The sequence below is a fragment of the Oncorhynchus clarkii genome, chromosome 23 (genome assembly GCF_045791955.1).
Source record: "Oncorhynchus clarkii lewisi isolate Uvic-CL-2024 chromosome 23, UVic_Ocla_1.0, whole genome shotgun sequence".
Taxonomy (NCBI): domain Eukaryota; kingdom Metazoa; phylum Chordata; class Actinopteri; order Salmoniformes; family Salmonidae; genus Oncorhynchus; species Oncorhynchus clarkii.
In genome coordinates, this window is record NC_092169.1 from 10,447,943 (window position 1) to 10,471,500 (window position 23,558).

General features: G+C 44.3%; 1 protein-coding gene across 1 annotated transcript; it reads left to right on the forward strand.

The window, feature by feature from the left end:
* The first annotated feature begins 39 nt into the window (after positions 1-39).
* LOC139381863 (neurotrypsin-like) lies at positions 40-20,143 on the forward strand. Its single transcript, XM_071125690.1, has 14 exons — positions 40-455; positions 2,402-2,444; positions 6,624-6,866; positions 9,245-9,383; positions 9,500-9,678; positions 10,694-10,841; positions 14,701-14,879; positions 14,985-15,126; positions 15,260-15,474; positions 15,635-15,776; positions 15,987-16,265; positions 16,410-16,532; positions 16,843-17,123; positions 17,268-20,143. Exons 1-14 carry the CDS (start codon positions 378-380, stop codon positions 17,585-17,587), a joined length of 2,511 nt encoding a protein of 836 aa, XP_070981791.1. The 5' UTR covers positions 40-377; the 3' UTR covers positions 17,588-20,143.
* The last annotated feature ends 3,415 nt before the right edge of the window (positions 20,144-23,558 follow it).

Consider the following 23,558-nt stretch of genomic DNA (forward strand, 5'->3'; position numbering starts at 1 on the left):
CGTTGAGCTTGCTGTGTTGTTTATTGTCGACATATCGGCATATGTGGGCTGCGCAGAAGGCGAGAGGCGACAGCGTGTGTCTCTCACCGGTGTCTCCTTTCAGTGACACTTTCTCACTAGGAGGTTCGTCATTTATAGTCGAAGCTTGGAGCACAGTTGGTACCTCAGGGTGTGTAATGTCACAGGAGTTTGGATTATTTTACAAATATTTTTCCAGACAGAAAACACAAGCACATCGTCTCATTGTCCCCCGCCTAACTTTGGACGCTCAGTAGCGGGCTCTCTCTGGTCAGTGTCGCTTGCACTCGGAGGCTGGCTGTTTGTTTTGGATATGGGTGAAATCTGCTCACGGTGCGGGCAATGACACATATAACAGGATGATGGACAAGGACGCTTTAAAAGGAATCTTCTCTCTGTCATTTGCATGGTGTTTTCTGGTTTCAGTTTCTGGAGAGGTATGTGTATATTTCATCGTCACTGTGCGTTTTCTGTTTGCGAGGGGATATGTATTGACAACAGAAAGGTAAACAGGTGACCATAGATAACCAAATTCCTTACGATTTACATTCATTGGGAATATATAGGTAGGCTATAGACTTCGCGTAGTCTATTGGCTATATACTTTGCGTAGCCTATTGGCTATGTAACATAAACCTATGTGTAATTGCAAAAGGTATGCTGTTGTGCGTGGCACCTTCTCGTGTGCCAGTAAACCCGAATTCTGAGGTTAAACCATCCAAATTGGGCCACACATATTCACTTGAATGTATCATATTAGGCCTGCTCTGCTTCTGCAGTGCATCATTACTGAGCTTTCGCTTTTATTTTTCTTCCAATTATTTTATAGTGCCCTATGTAGGCTACATTTTCATTTCACTAAGGACTTTGCTCCCAAGAAAACTTAAGAACGAGCTATAGCCTAGCCTACCCTTATCAGTTTGTTTTATTGCCGGTGAAGGAAATAATTGGGACAGACCATCACCCTATCCTCAGCAATCAATCTTGGCTTGCTGTTGTCATAAGGTAACTCATCCTAAGATACTGTTAATACAGTATCACTTTGTAAAACATTTAAGATAAATAAATGCTGAGCTTTCCTAAATGCATTTCTGAAGGCTGACTGTGTCCTAAATTAGCCTGCACAGTAAGCGCGCCCATCAGCTGGTAAATACAACGATACTCTAGTATAAATTCGGTTGAATTGGACCCAATTATTTTTATTCTCCGCCAGCGATTTCATTAGATGGCGAGAAATAGTTTTGTCAAACCGCGCCATCCCTTGCGGAGGTCGTGCGTCAGAGTTATCTCATCATGCGTTTTACAGTAGTTAAAGCCATGCACACTGATGTGTGCAATACTGAACCACCAAGAAAAATATAAAAACACCGGGGCAAATGCATTCAATGATATGTTCAAACTTCCTTGCAAATAGCAATTGATTCATATAGCCAATGACATTCCTTGAGAGCAACATTTTTGTAAAACATGGTTCGAGGCTGTAGGCTACATCATTTTAAAGTGACAACAAAAGCACAAAAAAAGAGTAAAGGCAACGGTTGTAGGTTACTTGCTTGCACTTTATAACTTTCAATGTTAAATGCTAGAAATGCTTATGAAGTGTAATGTTTATGAAATGCTTATGCATGTTTACAAATAATGAAATACTAATTTAGGAATAATGTGTATAAGCTACTATTTATAAATAGTTTATTAATTCTCATTCATGTTATTATAAAGAGTTACCCATTGAAAACGGTGAATTCATTTTTAAATGGGCTAAGGAACTACTCCTGTCCTTTCCCCCAAAGAATCCTTCTATGGAGAACTCCAGCTGCCCCTGTCTCCATTAGATTGACAGATGCAATTATTAGAGTTCAACTGATTAAGGCTCAGCTGTTTCCCATGCATGACAGTATTGATTTTAGTGGCCTGGGTGGGGATAGTGGTGCCACAAAGTAGAACCCTTTAACTTAACCCTTCAATAATTTAATTGCTTTCTGCATAGACATTCTAAGCGATGCCACCTGCTCCTGGCCTCAGTGGTAAAATAGAAAGTAATTGAAAACAGATAGCAGAAGAGAAGAGGGATGAACATGGTTAACACAGTGTAACAATGCTTTTCACAGATCTACAGAATAGCATAGATAGGTTGAGTAAAACCATATTTCTACAAGTAGGCTACAATATAATACTAGAGAGAGAAAACGTTGTTCTGTATGAAGGCTGCAAACAATCCGACAGGCTACTTATGGGATATAAGGGACTACTTATGGGATATAAGGGACTACTTATGGGATATAAGGGACTACTTATGAACAGGCTTCCATAACCTAATGTGGAAAACTTGGTCTAAATTAAATAAGCCTGCAGTTTCATATTCTGTTGTCTTTTTTTTTTGCAGGTCATCTCTCAAGATGGCTACCTAAATACTATGCAGAGTGCAGGTAGACACCTCTTTTCCTCTTCCTCTAATTGGTCTTGATTTCATCCATCCATCATTGTGATTCTGCCAAGTCATCCAAGGACATGGATGAATGACTCAGCAGCACTAATTGAATAGCCTAAATCAGGGATGGGCAACTCCAGTCCACGGGGGCCAGACTGCTGTCACACTTTTGTTCCAGCTAACATAGCGGACTCCAATAATCAACTAATCATGATCTTCAGTTTAGAATGCAATTCATTTAATCAGCTGTGTTTGCTAGGGATGGAGAAAGTGTGACACCAGTCCGGCCACAGAAGACTGGGGTTGTTCATCCCTGGCCTAAATGAACAAATAAAATCAAATTTATTTTGCCCTTCGTACATCAGCTGATATCTCAAAGTGCTGTACAGAAACACAGCCTAAAACCCCAAACAGCAAGCAATGCAGGTGTAGAAGCACGGTGGCTAGGAAAAACTCCCTAGAAAGGCCAAAACCTAGGAAGAAACCTAGAGATGAACCAGGCTATGAGTGGTGGCCAGTCCTCTTCTGGCTGTGCCGAGTGGAGATTATAACAGAACATGGCCAAGATGTTCAAATGTTCATAAATGACCAGCATGGTCAAATAATAATAATCACAGTAGTTGTCGAAGGTGCAGCAAGTCAGCACCTCAGGAGTAAATGTCAGTTGGCTTTTCATAGTCGATCATTAACAGTATCTCTACCGCTCCTGCTGTCTCTAGAGAGTTGAAAACAGCAGGTTTGGGACAGGTAGCATGTCCGGTGAACAGGTCAGGATTCCATAGCCACAGGCAGAACAGTTGAAACTGGAGCAGCAGCACGGCCAGGTGGACTGGGGACAGCAAGGAGTCATCATGCCAGGTAGTCCTGAGGCATGATCCTAGGGCTCAGGTCCTCTGAGAGAAAGAGAGAATTAGAGAGCATACTTAAATTCACACAGGACACCGGATAAGACAGGAGAAGTACTCCAGATATAACAAACTGACCCTAGCCCCCCGACACATAAACTACTGCAGCATAAATACTAGAGGCTGAGACAGGAGGGGTCAGGAGACACTGTGGCCCCATCCGATGATACCACCGGACAGGGCCAAACAGGAAGGATATAACCCCACCCACTTTGCCAAAGCACAGCCCCCACACCACTAGAGGGATATCTTCAACCACCAACTTACCATCCTGAGACAAGGCAATCCTGAGACAATCCTAAGACAAGGAGTATAGCCCACAAATATCTTCGCCACGGCACAACCCAAGGGGGGGCGCCAACCCAGACAGGAAGATCACGTCAGTGACTCAACCCACTCAAGTGATGCACCCCTCCTAGGGACCTAGTGGGATGGTGTGGATGTGAGATGGCAAGGTGTTGTGTCAGCAAAATGTCACAATTTCAGAACAAAAGCTTGAAAAAGCCCTCTATCAAAAAAGCCTCCCTCCTCTGCTAAATACGCTATTATAAGAGTACTTTGATGTCACCAGCGCTGCTGATGATCAGATGGTGATTCTAATTGAGCCTCTGAAGGTTGGGTTGATATTCAGGCAACGCTCAACTCCCTCATCAGTCTCTCTTTTGTTATTTCTCCCTCTCGCTCTCTCTTTCTGTCTCTCTCTCTCTTTCTGTTTAACAGTGGAGGCAGTCTGCTGGGAGTGTCGCTCTCTTTATCCACAGCCAAAAGACACATAACCAGCTCCCCTCTCCCACCCCCAAATTTGTCTCATTTTTAGGCTTTCATTTATGGAAATGAGTGTCCCTGATTTAAGAGCCCTGACATCATCTCTGATCAACTCTCACTCTCCAACAACCAGATGCTGTATGTCTGGTCCTTGTCTTTGGTGAAGTTATGTAATGGGGTCTCAAAAAGTCTGGATCTTAAAGATGGTTGTGTCCGTTTGTGGCTCAACTATAGACACCCATCGGGGATAGAATGCAAGCTATGTTAAGATACTTTAGAGCTTAGTTAAACTGGGATGGACAGTGTGACAGATTTATGACACCAACGTGCATACTGAGTTTCTTGCTCTCAATACATGCATTTATATACTCACTCCCTATCTCATCCTCTGCATGGAAACAGATTATCCATGCATATACACATTCGATACAGCACATCTGCTTTCATGTGCTGGTGATGTTCCGGGTAACCTTTCGTAATAACGCTATCCATAACATTTCTGTCTCTGGCACACCCTCTTACTGTGTGAACTCTATCAAATATGTATCTCCTCCGATTATGCGATCTGAAAGGATTAGATAGGTGTAAGCAAAATTCTATACAAATCCACCTAATCTATCAAAGAGCAAGATGGATGTATTACCTTTACCTTGCTAGAGCTATTACCATATTGCTCATAGATATCCAATCCTTTAAGATCTACATGAAGTGACCAGGGTTTGGGACAAGGTGTCAATCTGGAATTGAGCAGAGTATTGCTCCTTCAAGATGTCTTTTCTCTCAGGCATCAGTCAGACACCCTCTCCAGTCTTAAGTCACTAAGCCTGTGCGAATGTGGACCAGCAGTCCCTCAAACAAACACAGACAGGGGTTAGGCCACTCACTGGGCGGGTGTAGATTTGCGAGCGATCGCTCACAGCTGTGAATGTTTACCCAGCGACACCTCAAAGGACTTGCGGTCCTTAATCCACTGGTTTAGAGCGTTCAGGACGAGGAGTTTAGGTGCGTGAAGAGGATATCTTCCTTTCCTGGCTGGACCCCAGTGCCCATTTCCACTTCCCTCCAATCTCCTCAGGGTTTAACACTTGGATCTAGAGGGATGTTAGCACGTCTCCCCTTCATATCCTATACAGTACACACACACTGATATGGCTGAGGTACTGCCACATCAGTTACACATCACAGGAAGCATGGGCCTAAAGCTAAAGATGATCTTACTTCTACTGAAGACTGACTGCTAGGCAGATAAGCGCATACATATCCCATTGAAAAGGGACTGATAATTCAGTTAGTTATAGTTGGTTCTGGATTTGCATTTAACTGACATTCCCAAGCAACTGTCTGTATTCTTTGCATGATGTATTACCAGACATTGATCCCTTGGAAATACATGGGTTATTTATGGATCAAGTTCAGGGCTGCCTCTGGCTCTGGTTGCCATTAAATGTCTGCCTCTGCATTAAACCACAGACCCTTCCCCCTGTTTTTAAAACTCAATCTGTGGACCAGATGTGTGTTTGTGTTTAATGGCCCACTCCTATTCAATATGATGGGTCATCTTCACAAGTGGTCCCAGTGGTTCTTTAACCTGCATAGTTTAGAACGTAAGGCTGAGCTCAGGTTTTTCCGTAACGATCCCATCTCACGCTTTCTCAAAGCCAATTAGAGAATAGAGATGCAGCACTCGCAGACCCAGTTCAATGCATCTGTAATTAAAAAGCCCTGGATTACTCAGAGAAGTGCATTGCAGTGAGTTTCAGTTAATCAGTACGCCCTGTGGTGAAATAAGTATTTTGGGATTTAAGTTGTTTCGGGGTATTTGTTGGTTGTATTGATTTAATTACCATGATGGCTGCATGCACTGGATTCTGGACACGAGCATCCACCCCTCTTGAGGAATAGTTGTCTACCCCAAAGTTGTATATCTATCATCAAACTATGCTTTTGACAGCATTGAGAAAATAATTGTGAGGATTTGAATTTTTTAAATAATTTTAAGACCTGTATGCCTGGGGTGCATTTTAAGGACAAAAAAATAGCGATATATGCACGCACGGGCACCCACACCCACACCCACACCCACACACACACCCACACAGAGAGAGAGAGAGAGAGAGAGAGAGATGGCTGCAGTAAGGGCACAGGTTTTCAGGTTGTCTGAGAAGGTAGCCCGCCACGCTCTGTGACTCAGCAAAGCAGACCTACACAAATACTCTGGCCCCTGCACTGCAGCAACACGCTGTCTGTCTGACCAGCCAGGTGGCTCACTCCTTTACCTCTGAGGATGGAGAGAGAGGGGGAGGTGGAACCAAAAGAGAGAGAGACAAAGGAGAGGAAATTGTTTGAACGCCTGCCTGGCTTAATGTGACTTAATTATAAAACTCTGCTTTAACCCCCCTCCATCACTTTGTCTCACAAAAATGTGTATCGCTATACTGTATTAACTAAGCTTCAACAGAAGCTCATCCTTTGATTAACCCCTTGTATCTGAATGTGTCTCCCCCTAGCTCCTCTGTCCTGTTCAGAAGGCTTCACTGAGCTGGGCTACTACAACGGCTCTGTGTCTCAGACTGACTCTGGCTCGCCCTGCCTGAAGTGGACAGAGTTCCCAGACTACGTCCTGCAGTACCCAGGCCGGGGGCTGGGCGACCACAGCTACTGCCGTAACCCTGACCGCGAGTCCAACCCCTGGTGCTTCTTCCGCCAGAGCTCTGGAGCCATCGGCTGGGCCTATTGCGACTGCCACCAGGGTGAGAATTTACAGACTGATACTTACTTCAAGGGAATCAATACTGCTGGATAACTACCTGGAACCAGATGATTTATAGTGGTGTATGAATTCCAAAGTGACCAACAAATAATTGCGAGGTATCTTTGTATCTTTGCTGTGGTTTTGGGGTGATCATGTTACTCTGGCAGGATATGTATGCCTCTGACTATCTAGGGAACATACAGTGCATTTGGAAAGTATTCGGACCCCTTCACTTTTTCCACATTCCTGTTACGCTACAGCCTTATTCTAAAATGGAATAAGTAAAAACATTTCCTTATCAATCTACACATAATGACAAAGCGAAAACAGGGTTTAGAAATGTTTGCAAATGTATTAAAAGTCAAAACAACTTTTTTTGCATAAGTATTCAGACCCTTTTCTATGAGACTTGAAATTTAACTCAGGTGCATCCTGTTTCCATTAATCATCCTTGATGTTTCTACAACTTGGTTGGAGTCTACCTTTGGTAAATTCAATTGATTGGACATGATTTGGAAAGGCACACACACCTGTAATATAAGGTCACACAGTTGACAGTGCATGTCAGAGCAAAAACCAAGCCATAAGGCCGAAGGAAATGTCTGTAGAGCTCCGAGAGGCTCAGATCTGGGGAAGGGTAGAAAAACATTTGTGCAGGATTGAAAGTCCCCAAAAACACAGTGGCCTCCATCATTCTTAAATTCTTAAACGGGCCAAACGGGGGGAGAAGGGCCTTGGTCAGCGAGGTGACCAAGAAACCGATGGTCACTCTGACAGAGCTCCAGAGTTCCTCTGTGGAGATGGGAACCATCTCTGCAACATTCCACCAATCGGGCTTTTATGGTAGAGTGGCCAGACGGAAGCCACTCCTCAGTAAAAAGGCACATGACAGCCCGCTTGGAGTTTGCCAAAATGCACCTAAAGGACTCTCAGACCATGAAAAACAAGATTCTCTCATCTGAAGAAACAAAGATTGAACTCTTTGGCCTAAATGACAGGCGTCACGTCTGGAGGAAACCATGCACCGCTCATCACCTGGCCAATACCATCCCTATTGTAAAGCATGGTGGTGGTCTTATACTGTGGGACTGTTTTTCAGCGGCAGGGACCGGGAGACTAGTCAGGATCAAGGGAATGATAAACGGAGAAAAGTACAGAGAGATCATTGATGATCACCTGCTCCAGAGTGCTCAGGACCGTAAAGATTCACCTTCCAACAGGACAACGACCCTAAGCACACAGCCAAGACAATGCAGGAATGGCTTCGGGACAAGTCTCTGAATGTCCTTGAGTGGCCCAGCCAGATCCCGGACTTAAATCTGATCGAACATTTCTGGAGAGACCTGAATCAAATCAAATTTTATGTCACATACACATGGTTAGCAGATGTTAATGCGAGTGTAGCGAAATGCTTGTGCTTCTAGTTCCGACAATGCAGTAATAACCAACGAGTAATCTAGCTAACAATTCCAAAACTACTACCTTATTCACACAAGTGTAAAGGGATAAAGAATATGTACATAAAGATATATGAATGAGTGATGGTACAGAGCGGCATAGGCAAGATGCAGTAGATGGTATCGAGTACAGTATATACAGTGCCTTGCGAAAGTATTCGGCCCCCTTGAACTTTGCGACCTTTTGCCACATTTCAGGCTTCAAACATAAAGATATAAAACTGTATTTTTTTGTGAAGAATCAACAACAAGTGGGACACAATCATGAAGTGGAACGACATTTTTTGGATATTTCAAACTTTTTTAACAAATCAAAAACCTGAAAAATTGGGCGTGCAAAATTATTCTACCGAACTTCGACTTGCCTCAAGAACAAAAAAATGTTGTGTGCACGAATAGCCTGAAGAAAAACCCTGCCGAACACCAAAACGTTAAAAATGGTTTCATAATATATGCTCAAACTGTTTAGACTGGGAAGCATGTGTCAGCCTTTACCCCTGCGTGTCCATTAACCATCTGTCTTTGTACTGGTCTGTCAGCACCTTGCTTGTATATATCCCCGTGTTGAAATATCTGTGTTTGCTGTCATTAGGTCTGCCTCTTTTTAACTCTCCCAAGTTCTCTCTTTGAAACGGTTAACCTTTCTCAGGGTCTGTAGGCGATTTGACTTAGGGTGTGTGTGTGTGAATGCGTGTGTGTTTGTCAGGTTGGAATAGGTAAGTGTTGCAAGACCCACAAACCAAGGATAATCTATACAATTATCCTGAGATAACCTGTTGGATTCATGGTTGACTTGGTGGCACTTTGTCGGTCTACCTGTTTCTGGTGGGTGTGAGAGAGAGATGTCCCACCTGTCATTTCAAATGATTTCACAATCTCTGGTGCTGTTCCATATCTTAATGCCTTCTCTCCTCTCCAGGAGCTGCCAGGTTGGTAGGTGGGTCCTCTCCTCAGAGCGGGCGTCTGGAGGTATACCTAAATGGCCAGTGGGGGGCGGTATGTGACACACACTGGACCGACCGCGATGCCAGTGTGATCTGCAAACAGCTTGGACTGGGGTGAGAGCTACTGCCATACTTGTATCACTGCTTTGTGTGTGTGTCAAATCCTATCCTCCACTCCTGACTGTCCACCGGTCTTTCTCTCTCTGTCCATCCTGTCTTTCTGTCTGCAGTGAGATCGGCACGGCCCTCCAGCACTCCTACTTCGGGCCCGGCTCTGGACTCTTCCACTATGAACGCCTTGGCTGCCGTGGCAACGAAAACACTCTGCTGGATTGCAGGAGTCGGAAGTTTGTCACCAGCGACTGTAACCATGGAAACGAAGCGGGGGTGGTGTGTGCTGCACCTGAAGGTGAGGCTGTTGGAGATTTCAAAACATCCATGGGGATAAAGCATAGATTTCTCACAAGTGCTACACATACAGTATAAGTACATTTTACTTTACATGTGTACTAGGCCTACCAGTAGAGTTATCTAAAGTTGTGAAAAGCCACTTCCCCTTTTTGAGTAAGACAGTGATAGAGAGAGACTGTGTACCCTCTCTCTTAAGAGTTTGTGTCCTTATCCCACCTCAGTCAGAGCTGCTGCGCCAGTTTGAGATTCGTGGCTAAGATTCATCTCCATAACACAAACACTGCAAGGCTAGAACAAGAACAGTCTCTTCTGAGCAGCACGGCCAAGAGGGAGCTGATGTTGCCTGCCTAGTCTTTCACGTAGCTTTTAGAGCTCTCTGAGGCTGCCAGCTCTCACGGCTTCTACAGCACTCGTGTCATAGCGTCCCAAAGGGGCATAATGAACTACAACAGGGGTGTGTGTGTGTGTGTTTGTTTGTGTGCCTCCGCGTGTGTGTGCCTCTGCGTGTGTGTTAGGAGGGTAGAGAGAGGGGTGCCCAGAGGAGCAGGCCCTGGTGATATATTTAGTGTGGTGCAGTGAATTATTCAGTCTGGAACATTATGAGGGAGAGAGCTATCTGAGAGCCCTGAGCCCCTGTCAAACCACCTACCCCAAACAACCCTCCCACCTCCTCAACTTCTCTGCCAGGGCTGCTCACATACTCCGATTGCATAACTGATCCACCCCCCTTTCCTGCTCCCTGCATCCCGCACATACTTATACTTGCTGTAGTTTCAAATGACATGCCGGAGCGTTGAACCAAACTGAGCCAGTGTTAGGGGTCACAGCATTCCAACAGTTCTGTGGTTCAGATCACTTTATTTATCATGGCACTGGGCACGAGGTTATTTACATTTGCATTCATCAAGGAGACCATAAGTGGACAAGTAGATAACTTAGAAGACTGGTGGTTTCTATTGTAACATGATGCCAACGTGTTCTGCCAGGTAACTACTTTCTGTTGTCTTTTTCAGGCAATGGCGCCCCCTTGAGGTTGGTAGGTGGCCTGGAGGACTTCGAGGGTCGTGTGGAGGTGTACCATGATGGGAGGTGGGGCACCATCTGTGATGACCAGTGGGATGACATCGATGCTGAGGTGGTCTGTCGGCAGCTGGGACTGGGGTGAGCAGCACTGGGGTTCTGATGGCTCAGGAACATGGTGCTTGGCTTGCAGGTAGCTTATGGGTTATTAATGTGATTCCCTCCACTAAATGTGACTCAGTTCCTATGTAGGTAAAAACTAGAGGTGATGCCCTATCAGTGGTAGCAAGGGTTCACAGGCATGAAGTTGCCCACCAACCAAGGCTCTCTGCACTCCACAAAGCTGGATGCACTCCTGCTAGGATAGCCTTATTTACACTGCTGCATTTCCACTGAGTGAACTATATTAATATAGATGAACGGAAGGCATGCATTTTTGATGGCCTACAGTGTTTTGGGTTGTTGCTCTGCTGGAGAGGAGGCAGCTGAACCAGATTATTCAGATGTCATCGTTGCTCTTAGCAGATCACCCACATGTAGCACACACAATGAGTGGCTTACAGTACGTTTGATTTATTTATTTTATTGAACCATTATTTAACTAGGCAAGTTAGTTGAGAACAAATTCCTATTTACAATGATGGCCTACCAAAAGGCAAAAGGCCTCCTGCGGGGATGGGGGCTGGGATAAATATATATATATATATATATATATATATATATATATATATATATATATATATATACACATGACAACACACCATGGTAGCAACACAACATGGTAGCAGCACAAAACATGGTACAAACATTATTGGGCACAGACAACAGCACAAAGGACCAGTAGGTAGAGACAACAATACGCAAAGCAGCCACAACCGTCAGTAAGAATGTCCATGATTGAGTCTTTGAATGAAGAGATTAAGATAAAACTGTCCGTTCAAGTCACTAGCTGCAGCGAACTGAAAAGAGGAGCGACCCAGGGATGTGTGTGCTTTGGGGACCTTTAACAGAATGTGACTGGCAGAATGGGTATTGTATGTGGAGGATGAGGGCTGCAGTAGATATCTCAGATAGGGGGGAGTGAGGCTAAGAGGGTTTTATAAATAAGCATTAACCAGTGGGTCTTGCAACAGGTATACAGAGAGGACCAGTTTACAGCGGAGTATAGAGTGCAGTGATGTGTCCTATAAGGAGCATTAATGGCAAATCTGACAGCCGAATGGTAAAAGAAAATCAGATCTATAAATGATGTCTCCGTTAACTAGCATGGGTAGGATGGTCATCTGAATCAAGGTTAGTTTGGCAGCTGGGGTGAAAGAGGAGCGATTACTTTAAAGGAAACCAAGTGTTGATTTAACTTTAGCCTGCAGCTTGATATGTGCTGAGAGAAGGACAGTGTACCGTCTAGCCATACTCCCAAGCTCTAAACCCTCATAGGTAGTAATCACACCTGTGGGGAGAGGAGCATTCTTCTTACCGAACCACATTACCTTTGTTTTGGAGGTGTTCAGAACCAAGTTAAGGGTAGAGAATGCTTGTTGGACACTAAGAAAACTTTGTAGAGCACTTAACACAAAATCTGGGAAGGGGCCAACTGAGTATAAGACTGTATCATCTGCATATAAATGGATGAGAGAGCTTACTACTGCCTCAGCAATGTTGTTGATGTAAATGTAGAAGAACGTGGGGCTTAGGATCGAGCCTTGGGGTACTCCCTTGGTGACAGGCAGTGGCTGAGACAGTAGATTTTCTGACTTTATACACTGCACTCTGAGAGAGGCAGTTAGAAAACCAGGCCAAAGAACCCTCAGACACCAATACTCCTTAGACGGCCCACAAGAATGTAATGGTCTACCGTGTGCCGAGCCTTTCGCCAAATGCAATTCTTGAGGTGGAGTAACTCTGCAAGATCACGGTCGAACCAGAGGCTCAACCTGTTTTTAATTCTCATTATCTTTATGGGGGCGTGTTTGTCAACAATACCACAGAAAATATCAAAAATGAAAGGCCAAGCGTCCTCGACAGAGAATCAAGCTGATTCTATACCATTTTACAGAGGCCAGAGCAAGCATTGTCATGAACATAATTTTTTTTAGCAAGCGTCTATGACAAATCAGGACAGGTCGTTTCACTGAGCAGTGTTACGGACACAAGCTGTAAAACAGTGATCACCAAGGTCATTACAGAAAACACCAGGCTGATACCTATCAGGATTATTTGTGAGGATAACAACGAGGAGAGTAGCCTTTTCTAGGTGTTTGGAGTCATACCTTGTGGGATTGGTAATAATCTGAGAAATATTTGGGGAGTCCCATTGCTTTAGGACTTGGTCAGGTAGTTCAAGCATGTCCCAGTTTAGGTCACCTGGCAGGACAAATTCAGACTTAGTGTAAGGGGCCAAGAGAGAGCTTAGGGCAGGTAGGGTACATACCGGTGCTGATGGAGGATGATAGCACCCAGCAACAGTCAGCAAATAATTATTTGAAAGTTTAGTGTGTAAAACCAGCCAATCAAATTGTTTGGGGACAGACCTGGTGGAGACAGAGCACTGAAGGTGATCCTTGGTAAAAAAAAACTGCCACTCCCCCACCTTTGGAAGATCTGTCTGGCCGAAAAAGGTTATAACCAGAAAGGTTAACATCAGTATTTAAAACAAACACTTCTTTAACCACGTCTCAGTAATGAGCAACACATCTGGATTGAAGCTGTGAACCCACACTTTCAATTGATCCATTTTAGGTAATAAGCTTCTAGTGTTAACATGCAGAGAACCCAGGCTTTTACGATAGCAGAAATCAGTGACGCAGATATCAGTGTCAGAATTGGGGCTAGCAACTGTAGATGGGCCAGGGTGTACATGCACATTTCCAGATACCATCAACAGTAATACAATCAAGGCACGGCACAGGACAGGGAGAGCTCTGCACTGCTGATTTATGACATCTGCATCAGATGGCAACAAGATCATATTGTACAGCAATTTCATCAGGTAACATGAATACAAAGCCAGCGAGAGGTGGTTAGAATAGGATGTTAGGCCAAAAGTCTGTGTAACCTATAGAGAGTCAGAGTCCGAGTGTGGGAACAAACAGTCTGTCCCACAGTTGGGAAAAGAAAGTTCGTAGTCAACAAAGCATACAGGAATCATGAGGCAAATAGCAAAATGTTCTATATGTAATTTTTTCTTGTAAGACTTGAGGCTAGCCATGGTAAGTTCAGAGTCACTCGCCCCAACAGTGCGTGTGTACAAAGAGTGAATAAACAAAAAAGCAAAGTTGATCGGTCTCAGGACACTTTTCAGATATTCCACGGGTCATTAATAATTCATTTCTCAATTATACTGACTATATTTGGTGTGCATGAGTGTTGAAACAGGGACTGGGGTTTTTGTGCCATATAAATGTATTTCTCTGCTCTGTACGTGCATGTTTTTGTGCTTTGTAAATGTATTTCTCTGCTCTGTAAGTGCATGTTTTTGTGCTTTGTAAATGTATTTCTCTGCTCTGTAAGTGCATGTTTTTGTGCCATATAAATGTATTTCTCTGCTCTGTAAGTGCATGTTTTTGTGCCATATAAATGTATTTCTCTGCTCTGTAAGTGCATGTTTTTGTGCCATATAAATGTATTTCTCTGCTCTGTAAGTGCATGTTTTTGTGCCATGTAAATGTATTTCTCTGCTCTGTAAGTGCATGTTTTTGTGCTTTGTAAATGTATTTCTCTGCTCTGTAAGTGCATGTTTTTGTGCCATGTAAATGTATTTCTCTGCTCTGTAAGTGCATGTTTTTGTGCTTTGTAAATGTGTTTCTCTGCTCTGTACGTGCATGTTTTTGTGCTCTGTACAGTACCCTTAAGGCCTGTTAACTTGGTGGGAATACATTTATATGTGTACATTTGAATGACCCTTGAGTGGTTGCCATATATTGTTTACATGTTGTCCATATATGGTGTTTGTATTTGTGTCATATGGTCATTGCGTATGCCTGTGTGTGTGTCCACTCAGGGGTGTACCGAAGGCTTGGACGTGGGCTCACTTTGGCCAGGGCTCTGGTCCCATCCTCCTGGATGGGGTGCAGTGTACAGGCAACGAGCTCTCCCTGGAGGAGTGTCCCCACAACAACTGGCAACAACACAACTGTGACCACATGGAGGATGCTGGCGTGTCCTGTAACCCATATACAGGTCAGGAGTCAGGACAGGAACGCTATGTGTATGTAAACACCCAGAACATGACACATTTGTATGCAAAACACATACACACTGTTTCAAACACACACCGTGTTGCAGATGGTGTAGTACGGCTGGTGGGGTCTGACAGTCCCTGGGAAGGTCGTCTGGAGGTGTACCACTCTGGGGACTGGGGTACGGTGTGTGACGACAACTGGACTGAGCACCACGCACAAGTGGTGTGTAGACAGCTGGGCTTCAGGTGGGTCTACAGGAGTCCTTATATGTACAAATACAATCTGAACATGGGAATTAGGTGTATCTGTATTAATAGTGTTGTGATATTGTCGTAATAGTGTAGTGATACTGTAGTAATGGCGTATTTTGTCCAGCAGAGGGCGTGCAGAGGTGACATCAGACGGGCTGTACGGAGAGGGCACAGGGCTGATCCTGCTGGATGAGGTGCAGTGTAAAGGCTCAGAGGCCACCCTGCTTGCCTGCGGGCACGCCGAGTGGGGTCGCCATGATTGCTCCCACAGCGAGGACGTAGGGGTGCGCTGTGAGAGGGGGGGAGAGACCAATGAGGTGCCAGGGTTGCCACGCATCGCAGGTAGGCCAACTAACTGTACCCACTGAGATTGCATAAGAAATCAAATCAAAGTTCCTATCCACATATCTCTGTTAGATGTCTTATCTTCTCTGGTGAATATTGCAAAGAAAATTCAAATTCATACATTGCGGTTTATGGTGGTTCTCTGTTCTGGTCCCAGGCCCTCTGGTGCGACTGGTTGCTGGAGAGAGCCGGAAGGAGGGGCGTGTGGAGGTGTTTCTGAACGGCCAATGGGGGAGCGTGTGTGATGACGGCTGGAATGACGTCAATGCTGCAGTGGTTTGCAGGCAGTTGGGATTTGTGTAAATATGGATTCTCTCGCTCATATTTCTCCCTGTTAATGTATCATACATATCCTTTCCCTCATCTGTGGTATACCTCAAAGTCAAGTATGTGGTTAGACACCTGGGGTTTCCCTGTCTCTGAGTGATCAACTCTTACTTTAACTGCCATTCAGGAGATGGGGACATTTAGGAATTTTGAAATGTACTTTCCCCTTGGCTCTTCCTCAGTGGGGTGTCGAAGGCTCGCTCCATGGCATATTTTGGAGCAGGCAAGGGCCCCATCCACCTGGACAATGTGAGGTGCATGGGGGCTGAGGTGTCCCTGGGGGAGTGTCCGGCCGAGGGAGAGGACGCCCATGACTGCAAGCACAGCGAAGATGCAGGGGTCATCTGTGACTACGTCCCCGAGCCGGTGGGAGATGGCGCCATAATAACGCAGACCTGCGGCATGAGACCAAACACACAGCGCCGCAGGAGGAGGATAATTGGAGGGGACAAGTCAATCAGGTACACTGTAAACACACGCACGTACAAAGGGTTATATTACTTTGTATCACTGCATAGATACTGTATATGCAAAACACATCATCAAGTCATCCATGATCTATTTCTACATATGTTCTCTCTCCTCCCCTGGTTGTGCTGTGTTAGGGGGGACTGGCCATGGCAGGTGTCTCTGTGGCTCAAGTCCCAGTCCAAAGGGAACCATCCACTGTGTGGAGCCACGCTCATCAACTCCTGCTGGGTCCTGACTGCTGCACACTGCTTCAAGAGGTGGGACACAGAGACGTCTAGTGTTCAATGATGGAATTGCAGTGACTACGTTCTAAAAATGACATGTGTCACGCATACAATAAATGATCTATCAAGGAGCTTGTCTATGTCAATAATTGTATAAAGTATTCTTAGTAAGAGATTGACACGCCACTGATAAGTGAAACTTTCTTGAGTCACTGTCTTGATCTTTTCAGCTTGGCTTCTTTTCAGCTTGGCTTCTTTTCAGTCTGGCTTCTTTTCAGCTTGGCTTCAACTTCCTCAGACCTTGATTTCCTGTCCTCTTTTTCGTCCTCTCTCCCTCTCTTAGGTTTGGCGGGGACTCATCGCGCTACGTGCTGCGACTGGGTGACTACCACACAGAGGAGAGGGATGACTTTGAGCGCAGCCTGTCCCCGGAGCGCATCATCATTCACAGGAAGTACCACAGCCAGGGCTGGGAGTATGACATTGCCCTGCTTAGACTGAAGGGCACCGAAGGCAACTGTGTGGCCTTTAACCCTCATACCAACTCAGCCTGCCTCCCTGCGCCTGGCAGCAAGTGGGGGAAGAGGCCAGCCGCCTGTGTCATCACAGGGTGGGGCATCACAGGTGCTGAACATGAGCCCCTCTGTTACAGACAGTTCCTTTTGTGTTTATATTGGAATATTTTATGTGAGAGCATTTCCATGGATTTTTCCTCTCTCTTATCTCTCTGTTCGTCCCTCACTTTCTCATTCTCGCTCTCTTTCTCAGACTCGGAATACTCCCGTACCCTGCTGCAGGCCTGGGTTCCCCTGCTGCCCTCCTGGAAGTGTAAGAAGCGATATGGCGAGCGCTATACCAGCCGCATGCTGTGTGCGGGCAGCCTGTCGGACCGTCGGCGCGTGGACAGTTGCCAGGGTGACAGCGGTGGTCCCCTGGTGTGTCAGGGAGAGGGGGGCCGCTGGGTGCTGACGGGGGTCATCTCCTGGGGTCATGGCTGTGGTGACCCCTCCTTCCCTGGGGTGTACACGCGGGTCAGCAGGTTCCTGCGCTGGATTGACCAAGTCACCAACAACCCTCCAAGGATCTGATGCTGCCACTGTGCCATTGGACAGCTCACGTTATCATATGACTTTGGGGAGGTGGGGGGATTAAAGGCGCAGTGACCGGTTAGAGAGGGTTACCACATCCGGGTATCTGCTCACGGTCTCACTCATAAAGTTGCACATCCAGCAGAGCGCTTTTAAGTCACTTTTTTGTTTTGCATACACTTTGAGAAGCCTGTATGGCATTGTGCATTCTTGGTTGTGTGGAAATACCACTTTGATGAGAGCATTTAATGCATCAATGGTTCAATTATGAGAGCCAGACTGCATAGGTGAATGACATTGCACTAGAATGCATGCCATAGTATCACACTGCGACACCTGTGAAAAGCCAATTAATGGTGCCAATGGGAGTAAGTCTAGTCAGAAGCATTAGGTGGTGTATCATTAAGGTACAATATTGTATATTTACAGTACATATGGCTTCTAAATTAATAATTGTTTCATGAACATTCCGGTTGTGCATGCATTTTAACTTATGCCTATGCTAATGTGCTCCACTCTTGATTGAAACAATTGGCCAAATTGGTCAGCTTACAGATCGCTGGTTTAGATCATATGAGAGGCATGAGTGGGCCTTTGAGGCTCTGTATATGTGGCAATGATGACATGGCTTCTCACAAAGGCTTAAATGATGTCTGCCTGTTTGCCTGCCCACATACAGTATCCATCTGTCAACCAATTTCTGTTAAAAAGCTGCACTTTCCTATCAGCATTATGTGAAGCCAGAGGGGGCGGGGTGAGTGTGTGTGTGTGTGTGCAAGCATGTGCGTGTGAGAGAGTGTGTGTGTGTTTACATGTATTGTGTGCACTGTCAATTTATTTTTCATACATCATCTCAATTCTATACCATATCTGAGTTTTTGTCTCAAGTTGCAGTGCAATTCCCAAATGATCCATGCAATCTTCTCATCATTCTTATAGTTTGACAAACATGAACACATCTTACATACTTACCAAGCATATACAGTGCAGACGTAACATGGTCACATGCCACTCTGATTTTGAAACGCTCATACTGAGGAGATGTCTAAGCTTCATGTGGTTATTACTAACGCAAAAATTACAACTGTCTGGTTTTAGTACTTCAATCCCAATAGGAAACAAAACTAACGACTCCCCTGTACACTTGCTGGAATGTTTGTTTACAGTTTCCACTGAACGTTCAAACCTTATTTTGTTATATGGGGCTTTAAGTCACATGACTGCATGTTTCCGATTGTCACTGAACAACTATTTATTTTGTGATATTTTCTTTAAAACAATCTTCAGACTCTCGCTCCTGCCACTGTTGCTTTTTCATTGAAGGATTTTTATTCAACTCCAGAATGCTATAGGTCTACTGTACTAGAGGTTGACTGATTATGATTTTTCAACGCCGATACCGATTTATTGGAGGACCAAAAAAAAGCTGATACCGATTAATCTGTCATTTTTTAAAAATGTATTTGTAATAATAACAATTACAACAATACTGAAGGAACACTTTTATTTTAACTTAATATAATACATCAATAAAATCAATTTAGCCTCAAATAAATAATGAAACATGTTCAATTTGGTTTAAATAATGCAAAAACAAAGTGTTGGAGAAGAAAGTAAAAGTGCAATATGTGCCATGTAAAAAAGCTAACGTTTACGTTGCTTGCTCAGAACATGAGAACATATGAAAGCTGGTGGTTCCTTTTAACATGATTCAATATTCCCAGGTAAGAAGTTTTAGGTTGTAGTTATTTTAGCAATTATAGGACTATTTCTCGCTATACCATTTGTATTTCATATTAGCGCGCACCCCACTAATTAGCTAGCCATTTCACATCGGTTACACCAGCCTAATCTCGGGAGTTGATTGGCTTGAAGTCAGAAACAGCGCAATGCTTGAAGCACAGCGAAGAGCTGCTGGCAAACACACGAAAGTGCTGTTTGAATGAATGCTTACGAACCTGCTGGTGCCTACCATCACTCAGACTGCTCTATCAAATCATAGACTTAATTATAACATAACACACAGAAATACGAGCCTTTAATGCTAGCTAGCAACTTACCTTGGTTTCTTGCTGACCTCGCGTAACAGGTAGTCAGCCTGCCACGGGCAGGCTCCTAGTGGAGTGCAATGTAAGGCAGGTGGTTAGAGCGTTGGACAAGTAACCGGAAGGTTGCAAAAACAAATCCCGGAATCCCTGCACTGACAAGGTAAGAATCTGTCGTTCTAACCCTGAACAAGGCAGTTAACCCACCGTTAACTAGGCCGTCAAGGAAAATAAGAATGTGTTCTTAACTGACTTGCCTAGTTAAATAAAGGTGTAATTAAAAATTTTAAAAAATAGGCAAATCGGTGTCCAAAAATATTGATTACCGATTGTTATGAAAACTTGAAATCGGCCCTAATTAATCGGCCATTCCGATTAATCGGTCGACCTCTATACTGTACACACCTCTCTTCATACATATCCTGTAAGTACTCTGTATAAAATACCTTGAATGTTAAGGTGAATATATATAATGTGTTCTTGAGTGGTGCCATTAAATATCTGAGTCACTCTTGTGTTTCATTACTATTATGTTGCTCCAATATTACTCATCCTGCTCAGCACATCAGAATTACAGCTCTAATGACAATTTTCCATGTGCTTGTCTTATTCATCATGACATTTTCCTGTAGGCTACTTTGTCTTGAAGGCATCTTGGGTATTGGCAGATTGCAGAGGTTTCAGCACATGGAAAATTATGTCATACTTTTAGGATCATGCTGACCAATTGAATTGCAACCTGAAACCCCCTCCTGTACTTTACTCTTACTCGTGTTTCAAGAGAAGTCAGAAAATAGTGCTGCTGCAAAAAAAACATTGTTTTACAATATGTCAGTGCTGTGTTTGCAGATCAAACTGTAATAATAGCTGAATGGGATTCTGCCCAAGATTGGTGGTGCTTAATTGCTACACGTTCACATTTGGCGCACAATTGCAATACTACCTGCACAAGAGTAATCATTGATGTTGACAGAAGTAAACTCTCCTAAACTAAGCTGGCACTCTGGTTCTTATCCCATGAGGCAAACCTGGCAAGGAGCAGGCCCATTGAGCGATCTGAAGTTTCTTGCTTTGTGCCTAAAATGTGTCACTGTCCCGAATCAAACATTTTTGAGGAACAAAGACAGACGACAGAAAGGGAATCCAGGCTGGGTTTCCTAAACTCCTTCTAGGCTCACTCTGTGAATGTTAGAACAGCTACTTTTGAAACGATTCTTTCATTCTTATGTGTATATATAGACTGCTGGCATGTTCTGAGGTCTTGGATTAGCTCTTTGTTTTGCATTAGTCAGTTTGTGAATACCATGGCAGATGCTAAAAGGAGGGAAAACACTGATATGCTACAATGACAGAATGAAATGGAAACAAACTGACATCAAACCGCCTATATTTTTTTCTGAATTGCTGAAGAGACATCAACTGTGCAGTGGCCAATTGATCAAATAGAGGTCATGATCCTTATCACAACTCTATTAAGGTGCCTACAGATGGGCCGCGGTAAATGGCAATTGAACCACGAGAAAATCTGCCAACCGTGTGTAGAGACCAGTGGTCCCGGTTGTTGCCAGCTTGAATGTTGTCATTGATTGGTTGACAAGATGAACTCCGCTCATTGGTTAATCATGCACGGCGGCCACTCAAGACTTAATTTCATCTTTCGGCACAACGATCGCCAAGCCAGTGGCGCTGTTTACGGGAGCGAGCATCACAAACCACGCCGCTTGCAAAACTGCTTGTGTTTTGCCATCCACCTCCATACTCCCAATGAAGTCTCTTGAACATCAGATTTGCAAGTTATGTTTACACTAGTCTTGGATGTGGTTTAACCAAAGCCACATTCCTGCTTCCTGTGTGAGTGCAGCTATTAGCATACCGTAGCATATAGACAAACAATATAAGGATAGCAATTAAAACTATAAAGGAGCTTCTCATCCAAACCATATTGTGCATAGTGTTAATATATAATTAGTTCAATGATTCATATAGATATTTTAAAAGCCTAACAGAGCTAAAATGCTTTCTACTGGTATTAAGGTAATTCTCACAGGGAGAGCTGTTGTCTTTACACTTGTGCCACTCAGTGGGACTGTCACCTTGTCGTGGTGAGGGGGCTTGTGTACCTTAGCGACCCTTTAGAGATATGTCGGTGGGAGGAAACTCTCAGCATGTCTAACCAAACCAGACAGGTCTAGGGTGAGGGGTCAGACAAAGCATGATTACAGAAACCAAAACTATGTAAACTCAACCTCTCCAAAACCTGAGCCGAACAGACTACCCTTGAAGGGTGTCTACGAATCCCCTGGGCCAAACTCAACTGAAAGCCTAGAGGAGGAAAAGTCTACTACAGCTTAAGTAAAGAGTGAGAATTGTATGCTGGAATGTCAGAACATTACACCAGACAGGTAATCTGTCACAACTAGCCAGAGAGATGAGAAGATACAACCTGAGCATTATTGGAGTCTGTGAAAGGTGGAACACTTTTGGTGAAATAACAACCACCAGGGTGAAACCTTCCTTTGCTCTGGAAGCACAAATGAAGAATACCCACAAAAACATGGAGTTGGACTACTTCTGTGAAAAAATGCAGCAACGAGCCTGATTGAGTGAAAGCCAATGTCTGCAAGAATCATCACAGACAGATTTACATCTAAAGGGTGCAACACTACATTCATACAGTGCTATGCTCCAACCAGCTCAGCTGACTTCGAAAAGACGCCTTCTATCAACAGCCCAGGCAGTTATTCAAAAAGTACCCAAAAGAGACATCCAAATTGTATTGGGGGACATAAATGCCAAGACCAGAAAGGACAATGACAACTGGAGGGGCACAATTGGGAGAGACGGTCTAGGACAGATGAATGAGAATGGTCTTCTGTTCACAGACTTCTGTGCCCTCAATGAGCTGGCAATTTGAAGTATTTTCCCACAACAACCCCACCCACAAAGTCACATGGATATCCCCAGACCACCGAACAGAAAACCAGATTGATCACATAACAATAACCAGGAAATGGAGAAGAGTTCTCCTGGATGTCAGAGTCAAAAGAGGGTCTGACATGGAGTCAGACCATCACCTCCTGGTTGGGGAATTCCAGATGAAGTTGGTAGTAAAGAGCACGGTGGGCAGTAGGGTGCAGAGGCGATTTGAGATCAGAAAACTACTAAATAACTAGATATGCCAGGAATTGGGCAATATCTCTATTAAACAGATTTCAAGCATTGGCAGAGGGAGAAATCATTGATGAAGTGGTCAAGATTTGTGAAGCCTTGTGAAGAAGTTCTAGGCCACAGGGAAGTTAGGAGAAAAGAGAATCACAGATGACACCTGGAAAAAAATAGAGGCAAGGAGGGAGACCAAACTTAACAGGGAATGGATGACGCCAAGTAAAAGTATGCGACAGGAATACCAACACAGAAACAAGGTGGTTAGAAAGAGATGCAAGAGGGACAAGAAAGCACACACTGAACAACTTGCTAGCGAGGCGGAGGTGGCAGCCAAGCAACACAATTCCAAGGAGTTGTATAAGATCACCAGAAAGCTGGCCCGGGAAGAACAGGAGCCGAAGCCACTCCATCCGAGACAAACGTGGAAACCTTCTTACCAAACAATCCCAACAACTGTAACTCTGGAAAGTACACCTCGAGGAAAACCTAAACATAAACTGTAGTAGGACATCCAAGGCGGAGATCAAGCGAGCCACCAAAAAGCTAAAGTTAGGCAGGGCAGGAAATTACAACATACCACATGATGTTCTAAAAACAGAAATCCGTGCCACTGCAGAGGTCTTACACATCCTACTGAATGAGATCTGGGAAAAATAAGAAGTACCAACAGAATGGAAGACAGGTTTGATTGTTACAATCCCCAAGAAAGGAAACCTCAGTGAGTGCAAGAACTAGAGAGGGCTCATGCTCCTCTCAATCCT